Below are 11949 nucleotides of genomic sequence, written 5' to 3'. Positions count from 1 at the left end.
TGTGGTGGGCAGCCATGGGTGGAGGGGGTTGGGTGAGTGGGTGGGGGTTGGGGGGCACAAGCAGAGTATGGGACCTGGCAGGGGTCCTCCCCATGGTCCTGTCCTGCACCCACCCCCACCCCCTACTTACCAGCACAGAGTCCGGGTCCAACTCCCTGCGGTGGCGAGTGGGGACTGCCTGAATCTCCGAAGCTCTCCGAATCTTTTCGGACTGATTTGGAGAGCGTTGAATTAATTTGAACCTGTCCCGGGGATACAAGCACGGGGGAGCAAGGAGCCCTGCCCATGGGGGAACCCAACCCCCCCCCCCCAAAAAAAAACCCACTAAAAGAAGAAAACTTACCTCTCTTAGGATGCCGACGATTGGAGAGAACAAAGGAAAAACCCATGCAGTTCATTAGCCGTGCTTATCTGCAGCTGGAACCAGGTGATGTCAGTGAGAGATGCTGTCCAGCGGATTCAAAAGCCAGCTCCAAGGAGCAAGTGGGGATGTCGGGAGCAGAAGCTGCAGGGATCCCCCACGCCGGGTGCACCCAGCACTGATACAAGCAAGAAGATCTGACGCAGAGGCTGGCATCAGCACTGACAGGGTGAGAAGGAATGTCCCACACCTGCAGCAGATGGCATGGGAGTGCAGGACCCAAGGTGGCTCAGTGAAGAGCCGAGGAAGTGGATCCTAATCAAGGAGACACGCTAGGTTAAGGCTAGAGTTTGGTGGAAGGAAGAGGGCTGTACAGCCTGATACCTCTCTCCTTTTTCTTTTCAGTCTCTTCTTTATTTGACTGTAATTATAGCTGGGTAGGGTAGTTCCTTTCCTTTTCTTGGTCCGTTGGTTTTCTTTTCTCCCTCTTTTACTTTGATGCAGGCTCTCACTGATTACTTTGGTGTAGATATGTCTTAAGGTGACAGTAAGGAAATTCTGGTGGAGGAAAAGGGCAGCAGTAGCATACAGCTCCGGATGGAACCACTGAGACATCTCTGCAGGCAGAACATCCAGAAGCCCCTGGGTCAAGACAAAATGAAGGTCGGACGAATGAAAGCATAGGGAGCGTGAAGATCCAGAATTAACATCACCGGAGGGCAAGCTGCACTAAGATCTTGAGGCTTGTCTCAAGGGATGGCATACGGGCGGGGTGTAGGGGAGGTGGAGCCCCACGTACATCTGCCAGGACGCACGACAACTCCAGAGGTCCCCTCAATGGGAGTCCTCACCACTGAAGATCCATCCAAAGTTGTGGCGGGCAAGTTTTGGGGTTTTCCCCAAAGTGACTGAGGGTCTCTTCCAGGATTGTACGAGGTCCCATTGCATCCAAAACCAGGTGCATGTGGTAAAGCTGCATGGGAGTGGATAATTGAACTGAAACGGGCACAGAACCTTTTTATTGGTCTCCTGATTTGATTTGGATTTGGAGATTTTGGCCGCTGGATTGGGCTGAATCTCCTCTGAATTGAAACAGCACCCAAAGCTTCACACAGCCCTACTGTGGACCCAGGTTCCTGGCCCTATAGCCTTGGCAGCTGGGGGGCCCCTTCTGGCAGGACTGGGAGGGGTGAGGAGGGTTGTAGGTGGGGAGTGAGGGGCCTGGATCTGTGTCCTGGTGAGCTAGGGGAGCAGGGGGAGCTGATTTTCCAAAATAAAAAATCCAAAATCAAATACCAAAATTTAGAGTCACTTAGAATTTATTTTATTATAGTGATTGAGGCACTGGTAAGGCTTCCAAGTTGCTTTAAAATTGTAAATATATCAATAAAGCATTGTATTCAATTGATACCTATATATAGAGTGGCATTTCATTTTAATTGTGGATTTGGGGTTTTTAATCAGAGAATTTGCGGGGGCGGGGAGGAGAGGTTGAAATCAGAGATTTGTGGCTTTTAAACAGATAAAATCAGGATCCCTGCTTATTATGTATACAGGATTTTGATATGTATATGATACTGTCAAGCCTGAAGTACTTAGTGGTGTGGAAGCATCAAAGACCCAGTTCTGAAACTTAATTTAACTCCTGTTGAAAGTGATGATGCAGGTATAGGTATGTTTGGACTGTTTCAAAAGGGCAGCAGCTGTTATGTTGTAGCAAAGAATAATGCAACTATAGCAAAAACATTCCAGCTTTAATGCCAACTTTGACTACTTTAAAGGTAAATGGAATTCCCATGCAGGTTACTATCACATATCTTCTATATGGGATCTTAAAAACCAAAGTGAGGTGTCCATCTTCTTTTCAGTATTCCATGGTGCTTTCTGTAATAGGAAAGCACCATGCTGTGCAGTGAGTTGTGTTGTGAATCAGTGCTGTCCTCTACCATAGAAATGGTTATATTTTAGTTATTTTACACATGCAAGATGACCCCTTTGGAGACAAGTATGAATTAAAACCTAACATTAAAATGACACAGAAGAATACGTTTAATTTGTAGCTTGTACAGGATTTGGTTCTAAAGATGATATTTAAAGAATGCCACCAGATTTGCCCTCTTCCCCATGCATAATGTTGCAATAGAAAATCTGTTCGCATTTACTATTAAAAGTATTGCCACCACCCCCATACCACCAGGAAATGATGCCACTACCACAAAGAACAAGTCTTCCTTTAAAATTCTTTTGAAAAAGGGAGCTAACTGCAGCTCTGAACAAGCTGTATTACCCTAAAAATAGGCTTAAGAAGCCTATGTACTACCTGATGCACACCACACCATACCAGGCGAGGTGGATGATATGCTTGTGCTGGAGACACTTCTGTCAGTAGATTTACCTCTAAAGTAAATTAGTCTTAAAAGTGCATATTGTACTCTTTAAATGGGTCTCAGCTTTACTTACATTGCTTATATGCAACCTCATACACTATGAGTACATATTAACACAAAATCATCCCTCTCAAGGCCAGTGATTCTCAGCCAGGATACCAGGGCACCCAGAAGTGCCATGAGAGCCTTTTAAGGGAACCATGAGGTGTGACAAGATAGGCAGATAAATACAGGCTCAGGTTCTTACTCAGTACCTGTCTGGCCAGTTTCCTGCCTCCACTGCAAGGAGATAAGCACTGTAATAAATAAGTGCATTTTGTAAATGGGGTGTGCCAACCAATTCATAAACGTTATGGAGGGGTGCCTGGAGCCTAGAAAGGTTGAGAACTACTGTATTATGACAACAGTCAGAGACTGCAATAAAAAGAATAAAATTCAACTCACAAGTTTCAGTAATTCAATAATTTATTCATCTAAAAAAGTGTGTAAAAGTATATAGCTCTCATCCACAAGGTATATATGAATGACATTTAAAATGGAGGTCTTTATTATTATTGTTTCTTTTTATCAAAGTCTTTTTAGTGTACTGTACCAGCGATATACTGTAGATTTAAAATGAACTTCACATTTTTTTTTGTTTTCTTTCAAATTGTTGGCTATATATAAAAGAAGCTCACTGCAAAATGCTCGGAGAAAAAAACAAAACAAAGAAATTCAGAACTCCCCAGAAATGTACAGCTTTTACATTTAAAAAAGGTTCTGAAATATACATACAAGCATGCTGGACATTCCCCGCCCCCTCCCTCCCTCTCCCTTTAGCTCAAACAACTGTAATAATAATAATTCTGATTTCAGCATGATTTCCAAAATTAGAAATAAAAAAAAAAAATAAAATAACTTTTTCACTCTGTAGGAAAGCCAGGGCTTGTACATTTCAGATTAATTCAGTAAAAAACTCACAAGTAAAATAATGCATATTTAAGGGAAATATTATACAGACTTTTTCACACTGAAGTACATAAGATTTTTCTTTAAAATCTATTGCCATTCATTTATTTTGCACAAAAACGTATAAATATGTCACCAGCTTCTCTTAACTTAAAAAAATTAAATAAAAGATACCAGATGAAAACTACTCCTTGCTGCCCTTTTTTATTTTAAATTTTGCTTAGAACTGGGTTTCTGGGGAAGAAAAACCCCTAGATAAAAACAGCCTATTAAAAAAAACCAGAAACAAAATAATAATCCAAAGTTCAGATGAATCCTGGGAACAAATAACCCCAAAGTGGTAAAAGATTACAAATGTCTACTTTACATTTTTTTCCTCCCCAAGTTAGATTTTTTATACAAGTTTACAATCTTCATCTTTTATGCTCTTCAAAAGGCCTTGAGAATTTTCTTTTCTGATTAAGAAAAAATAGTACTGCAATATTTTTAAAGTCAATTTTACACTGTACACATTAGATACAAATGCTTTTTGATATCAGATTTTTTTTACCTATACATTGCAAAGACACACCCACATGGGTAGTTTGAAGCAGAGAATGAAATTATCCATTTACAGATTACTCCTCTGCCTTCACCCTCCCATCCACACAAGTGTTTTTTTTATATAATTTGTTTTAAATGTTACATTATCTCAAGAAAAATATTTTTTAAAATCATAGAATTTCATTTTTTTAACCAGAACATGAAAGTCTTTTGGAAGAACTTTAAAATTTGTAGGATTTTCTCCATAGATAACTAGAACGCCCAGCCTGATCAAAGTGCCCTGACCCCTCATAAGGAAGTCCATGCCTGCCGCACAGTGCAAGAACAAACATTAGAAAAGGGAGTTTAAATATAAACCCCTTGAAGCCTGGAATGAAGGAGTCATAAAAATACTTCAATTAGCCATTAACCTTTAAAAATGGCAATCATTTTACTAAACAAAGTAACTTTTCCACCACAGTGGCATAACTTCAAGTACTAATTTAATGATAATAATTTTAAAAATTATTTCTTTGAAATAATATTCCTATAGTCAGAAAAAATACACCAGATTTGTAACTGATTTAGTGTAAACAAACAAACAAAAAACCATATTTTTGGATATGTACATGGACTAGTCTGCCCAGATCTGTGGGCGACTTGGGTTTCAGTAATAGTTTTCTAGCATCATTAAATTCACTGGAAATATATCTCAATCATAGCTCTACAATAGATTCATTTACCACTTTCAATTTGCCCTTATATTGGGCTTTAGAGTGTTCTCCTTCCCCATCCCTCTCTTCTTCCACCTGGTAGTGTTATCCTTCATTAAACACCGGTCACTTCTCGCTTTAATCAGGCTAAACACAGTTGAGAATTCCTTAAAAAACAGTGTGTTCTTACCAGAAAATTGTGAGTACTTTGGAATTATGACCGTGTTCCCTATTTTGCAAATGTCTTCCTAACTGTGATTGTTATTAGCTCCATTCGTGATTTCTAGGTCAGAAGAGTGAGAGGTATGTAGATATATAATCCTAATGCTGGAACTGAGCTGGGTTTTAGGATCATCTACTGTACCTGGTCCTTTATCATTTAAAACATAACCAAACCTAAAAATAAATAAACAAAATTAAAATATCTCCAGACCATTCACATCTATATGGACAGGTAACAAATGCATGCATTCATCCCAATCCACTCTGACAGGAACTCCAGGTAGACAAAAAACTCCATTAATTATGAGAGACTATAACTGTTTCTTCTTTTCTGTTAAGTCCCAGCTTATAATGATCAAAGAGCAAAATTACTTTTGGACAACCCAACCTGGTCACTACAAGATTTTTACTTGTAGGGCTGAAACTGCTCTTAAATTATAAATCAGAGTTCCCAATGCAAAAGACATTGTCTTCATGTTCTTCTTTTCTTTTATTTCACATTGACCAGTAATTACTGGGCCACCAAACTAACACTGGCTTGAGGTTACTGTATATTTACTGTTTCTTGATTGAAGCTGCCAGAGATGTCAATGGGTAGATTAGTTTTAAACACTGAAGAATTCACGTGTGCTTATGGAGGAACAGAAGTACAGCACAGGACTGGTCTGAAGAGAAGCAAAGTTGTGACTTTTGCAGACTGTGGCACGTTTCTCAGATTGAGGGGAAAATAAAGCCAGAGGAACAAGTGCTTTTTTTTCTCTATTAAAGTATATTCATGATGGCGTTGTACAACTGCGTGAGCACCACAAAGTGAACAGGAAGGCAGGAGCTGCGATCCTGAGTGGCAGGGTTGCATGTGAGCCAGGACAGTGCGTTGTACTGCTCCAAGACAAACCTGCAAAGGACAGAGAAAAAATTAGAAGCATATTCCTACCTGAGGTAACTTTTTTTTTAAAAAAGTATTCCTGACTTGCAAACAAACTACATGAGAAGAGGAAGGAGATTTGGCTGTACAACTCTGATGATTTTTTTGGCAAATACCAAATTTACCAAATGGTTTTGGCCAACCCAAAACATTCTGAATTCAGAAAAGAAATTGGAGGGAGGGTGGAAGAGTATGGCTTCTCCTTTGGTGCCCACAGGGGTCTGGATACATACAACCATTGAGTATTGAAAAATAAGGGGTTGAATCTATATGATTAATTGAAATGCCTCCTCAGTGTTGCAGCAAATACTTTGTTCTCATCATCTTAGGAAAGCAAAACATTCAAAGCCAGAAAGGTGTTACCTCAAAACATCTGATGTTGTTTTTGAGTCGAGCGGGTGGGGAACCCTCTGCGAGTTCCTAGCTGGGAGAAGTTCATCTGTCTGAGCTACAGAGATATGGTGATGCAGCGAGGCCTATGGAATGAGAAAGACAAATGTAACCATTTCTGTAACAGAAGTTTCTGCAGATTTTGCAATGAACACTGACTCACAAGAACATTTCCGAATAAGCAGATAGCTACATGGTAGGACAATTTAAATGCTGGTTAGCTGGCTTTAGAGTCTAGGAGCTCGATAGACTTCTCTATTGAATCCCAATCTCTAATTTGATTCTTGCATGCATGTCTGATACGATTCCAAGGGTTTTTTGTTTTGTTTTGTTTTTTGCAAGTCAGATGTCTCTGAAAAGCATGTTGGCCGCATTTCCCTTTCTGGTGCAGGGAAGCAGGAACAGCTCCATGGTCCCAGGCCAGAAGCCTCTGCTAGGCAGGGGCTTCTGGTTGTGGGGGGTACTGCCCAGTAGGACCCAGAGGAAGCTGGCAGCAGGACCCAGCAGCAGCAAGGCCTGCCCAGCCCTACCCCCCACAACCATGTTCCCTATGGCTGCAGGTACCAAAAAAATGTTACTTCAAGCACTGAAAGGCAGATTTTGGGACCAGTTAGTACCAGGACTAACATCCCGTGCACTGCTGAATCTAGTAACGGGAGGTCTAAACTAGGGCTGGATAAATTTTTAAGGGAAAGCAACCAATTGAAGTCTACAAAAAACATTTTGTTTCTTTACACAAGATTTATAAGGGGACTACACAAAGCATAAACAGCTGACATGGAGGAGACTGAGATGCCTACCCTAGAATAATTTACAGCCTGGGTGTTAGGGTTTTTACCTGAGAGATGAGAAGTTTCACCTCAAATTCCTGCTTTGAATCAGAGAGAGGATTTGAACCTGGGGCTCCCATAGCCCAGGTGAATATCTTAATCATATAATTAACTGTAATTATATGGCAAGCACCATACCTACCTTCAAAAGGCTGCCTTTGTGAAACTAGACCTTTTTGTTAAGAATGGCCAAAAATGAGTCATTTAGTTCATAAAACAATGTTTTTTGGTCAACCAGAAACTATTTTAATATTTCAGTTTGGCTTCCAAACCGAAAAATCAATTTTTCTCACAGTCTTAATTAAAGCCCAATATAGGTTTCAAACGGGTTCTGTCTAGCCCCCATTTTTTTAAAGTAGCTAGGATTAAATTCCAATACCTGTATTATTTATGTTAAACTTTTTAAGTTTAATTGTCACGCAACCTGATCTCTAACTCCACCAATAGACCATTTCACATTTCATGCCACTTCAGAATTTGAGCTCAAATTTAACAACTCAAACCAAACAACATTCTTGGTGGAAAATCAGAATAGCTACAGGAAATGATGTTTGTTATTCAATAAGTAGCCTCTTTCAGTGAATGATAAGCAGATACCCCTCTTACGGTATCAGGATACTGAATTTTTGGATCTGCCAAATTTCAGCTGACACACAAAAGACAGTTCTTGAAATGATTAAACTTAAATGCAAGACTCATGCGTTTAGTATTCTTTTGGACATCAGTGCTCATCCTTGATAGTCAATCACCAGTCTTACACCTGTTTTTTCCCTTGATGAGGAAAAAATGGGAAATAATGGTCACTTCAACAGCAGATCACAGGAATGAATGTGAGACCTTTGATAGGTAAAAAACCTCATGGTACTTGTAAAAGAGTTCAGTTGTAATAAGCAAACAGCAGAAACCATGATTATTCCATGTGTTGCTTGCTTAATTACTTGGAAGTTCTGTTTGGGGTACATTATTCACCCTGATTCCCTGAATTTTAATTTGCATAGCTTTGCTCAGGAGTGTAGTTGAATCACATACTAAGCAACCACTTATAACATTTGTTGGTACTTGGATCTTTTGTAATGGGTATGTTTTAGATTATGATGATTATTTACATCACAAGACTAGGATTTATAGAAATATACACTAAAGGAACTGAGTCCATGTCTTGCCCATTCAAGTTTTCACAGTGTCCATTGCCATACCAATTAGCCTACATTTCTGGAGCTATTTAACTTGAATTTTTTTTTTTTTGTGTTAACCACAGCATGAGAACTGTTCCCTCTTCCTTAAGTTGCCCAAACTTTGGAAACTGACAACCAGTTTACTTTCCTTAGTTTTGCAAAGAATGGGAGTGTTTCAGTGTTTTAAAGTAGTTCTATTCCATTGTGCACTTGTGTGGTGCAGTCCAGCATTATGAACATGAACCCTGCAGAGAGGGAGCTCAGATTTGGGTTTCTGTAAGGAGGAGAGATGATGAAGTTACAGGAGGAGGCAGAGGCCCAAGAGGAAGAGGAAGTATTAATGGAAATACGGCCAACCACCTAATAGAATTGAAATGATAAAACAACTATTGAGTTTCAGACATAATCGTTTGAGATGCTGAACAAAGTTAGGGCTCTTGAGTAAAACTGGGTATCTGTTTTCCCTCCCATTTCCTCCCTCCAAGGATAGGATGTTAAGACAAACCTTCAGGAAAAGGGGGCACTGGTTTTGCGCCTGTGGACAGGATGACCAGAACCACTGTGGAAGATTCTCAGCTTTGGCAGTTGATACAAAATATCCTAGAGCAAGAGGCTGCTGCTTCAGCTCTTCAGGGGCTTCTCTAGAAAGAAGACGTTCTCCCTGGCTCTGAAGGAGGGGGGGGGGGGAAACAAACCCAAAAGTGCATTATTACCAAGAAAATCAATCTGTTCATTCCTTTTTTCACTCTGTCACAGTTCCTTTTCTACCAACATCCACAGATATTCCCAGTTTACTCATCCCTCAGTTTTTAATCCAATCTTGACTTGTCACCAATGAACTATCATGATAATCTTAGGCTTTGCAGCACCTTTCCACTAACTATTAATAGAGCTTTGTCAGACGAAACTATTTCATGCATATACCCTCATCTCTGGTAGTTGTGTTCTTCAGGGTTATGTTCAGGACCGCATCAGGTCCCTAAAGAAAGAGCAGGACATTTGAAGTGAAATTAATTTATTACAGGGCCTAACATCACGAAACTGAGCTTCTATGTAGGTAAATGGGTTTTAATCCTGGAGGCAGCTGCTCTCTATAGCAGGGACGAGCAATTATTTTGGGCTGCTTACCGAGTTTGGGCAAGCTGTCAAGGGCCGCATTTCCCTTTCTGGTGCAGGGAAGCAGGAACAGCTCCATGGTCCCAGGCCAAAAGCCTCTGCTAGGCAGGGGCTTCTGGTTGTGGGGGGTAGGGCTGGGCAGGCCTTGCTGCTGCTGGGTCCTGCTGCCAGCTTCCTCTGGGTCCTACTGCCCTGGCTCCTGTCATCTTTGACAGACAGCCAGGAGCAAATAAACATTAATTTTCTACATTTTTGGGGGCCCTGTGGGCCGAACAGAATGACCTGGCAGGCCAGATCTAGCCCCTGGGGCTGTAATTTGCCCACCCCTGCTCTGTAGGCTCTCTGAAACTGTAAATGTTTAAAAGAAAAAAATAAGGTGCTGGGATCTTGGAAAAGGTGTAGTCGGATGTCTAAATACATATGACTGATTTACAGAGCAACACTGAGGAAGCTGTATGATTTCAACGTATGTCAAATATTATATGCTTTTGTCAGTGTCAGGAATATGAGCTTGCAAAACATTATAAACTTGACTCATCCACTGTCTCTGGCAATCTGTATAGCATGCGCTCACATCAGTCAAACATTTGGGGGTATAAAGCTATTTGGAAATGGCTGCATGCTGTACAAACTGCATTGCTCTTTCACTTGCTCCTTTAGCTTTTTACATTTTTTATGGATCCAAATACATTATTTTCACTTTAGAAAATACAATACCATATCCTTCCTTAAAAAAGCGAAGATTTGGTAAGATGTGTGCCTGTTCTGCTCCATTACTTCCTTTGTTAGATTCAATGGTTGGTTAATTTTATATACTATAATTCTGTGGTAGAAGATCTGAAATTGTACACTTTACTAGTCAAGTTCTCACATAATAACCAAATATATTTTCATTTACTCTGTTTGTTAAGTTTTAAAATCACAAAACCTTTCAAAAATAATCTCATTTAAAAAGTTAATGGAATCCCACAAGTGCTGGCATTTCAACTTGAGGATTTTACTTTTACAGAATAAAACTTAGAGGTAAACCTTTGCACCCAAGCCCTTCCATCCTACAGACGTGTAAAGATTCCAGGCTTGCAGCTCTTCCTCTAAAACAGAGATGATTAATACTGTCTGATATATTAACCCTGCTGACTGCTGAAGGATTATGAATAAAATATGAACCTCCCACTTCTCCAGTTCTAGGCTACTCAGCTGTCCCCTACTATGGAGGGTAGGCCAAACGGATGGTGCAGGAATGTCAAATGTTGCAAAAATTCTCATGTATTTATTTTAAGAGATTACAAACAAAAAAAGCACTCCCTAACAAACTGAAGTGAAGAAAAAATATTCAGACTAGAAGAACAGTGCCCTCTTTCTGGTGGCAAAACTTATTCCCCTTACAATTGAGCAGAAGGCAGTGTGAAGGCTGGGGGGAAGGAAGGTGACTGCAGCTCTGGCCCCAACCCAGAGTTGGGGCTGGAGCTGCAGTTGCTGCCTGCCCTCCCCTGCTGCCTCTGTACACCTACCACTCCTCCCCTGCAGCCCCCAGTCCTATTTCTCCCCCTGCAGCATTGTTCCTCCCTCTCTCCCCCCCTCTACTGCACTCATCCTTACCTTTGCTCTGCACTGGTAGGCTCCATCCCTGCTGCAGTCTGTGGCCTGGAACATGGCTCCAGCCTGGTCCTATGGCAGCAGCGGCAGTGAACTGCTGCCACAAGGCCAGGCTGGAGCCATGCTCCGTGCCCCAGGCTGCATCAGGGACAGAACCTGCCAGCACAGAGCAAAGGTAAGGGTGGGGGGGGAAAGCGGGAGGAATGGAGAAGCAGGTGAGGGGAAGAGAGTTTGCGGGGACAGGGGACCTGAGGCTGTGGGTGGCAGAAGTGGCCTGGAAGGGTGAGGAGGGGGGAACAGGAGAAGGGGGAATTAGAGCAGCCTGAGCTTGCAGGTGGGGAGGGAAAGGCACAACAGGGGTAAGTGTGGTGTGGGGAGGGAAGCAGGCAGCAGGGGGCAAGCCGCTTGCTTCTCTCACTGCCTGCCTGCCCTACCATGTGCCCCATTACTGCCTTCCCCACTGTTTGTCCCCCACTGCCTGCTCCATTATTGCCCTCCTCATCACTTCTCCCTCCACCACCTACTGTACTGGGGGAGAAGGGACGGACAAATTTAAGATGATCTTCCAATAATTAGATTCCATATATGGAAAATTATAATAAATGTATACATTTTCCATGTGTAGAATCTAATTATTGGGGGGGTCATTTTACATTCAGGGTTATCTTATATTCAGGTAAATATGGTAGCTTTCTAACACTGAGGTGAACCAATTTTATAGACAACTGAATGTGTGATGGTAAAACACCCAGTTTGATCAATGT

General features: G+C 41.4%; 1 protein-coding gene across 1 annotated transcript in view; it reads right to left on the bottom strand.

Annotated features, from left to right (window-relative positions):
- Positions 1-3192: 3192 nt before the first annotated feature.
- MED13L (mediator complex subunit 13 like) overlaps positions 3193-11949 on the bottom strand; it is a 517387-nt gene continuing 508630 nt past the window's right edge. The window contains exons 29-31 of the mRNA XM_019506688.1: positions 8979-9140; positions 6442-6554; positions 3193-6048 (exon numbers count right to left, since the gene is read on the bottom strand). Coding sequence (XP_019362233.1) covers positions 5916-6048; positions 6442-6554; positions 8979-9140 — 408 coding nt within the window. The 3' untranslated portion in view covers positions 3193-5915. The remainder of the gene's footprint in view (positions 6049-6441; positions 6555-8978; positions 9141-11949) is intronic.

This window comes from Gavialis gangeticus, unplaced genomic scaffold, assembly GCF_001723915.1.
Source record: "Gavialis gangeticus isolate Ggan-Ray unplaced genomic scaffold, GavGan_comp1, whole genome shotgun sequence".
Taxonomy (NCBI): Eukaryota; Metazoa; Chordata; order Crocodylia; family Gavialidae; genus Gavialis; species Gavialis gangeticus.
Note: the sequence above shows the minus strand (reverse complement) of the source record. Positions and strands in the feature narration are given on the sequence as shown.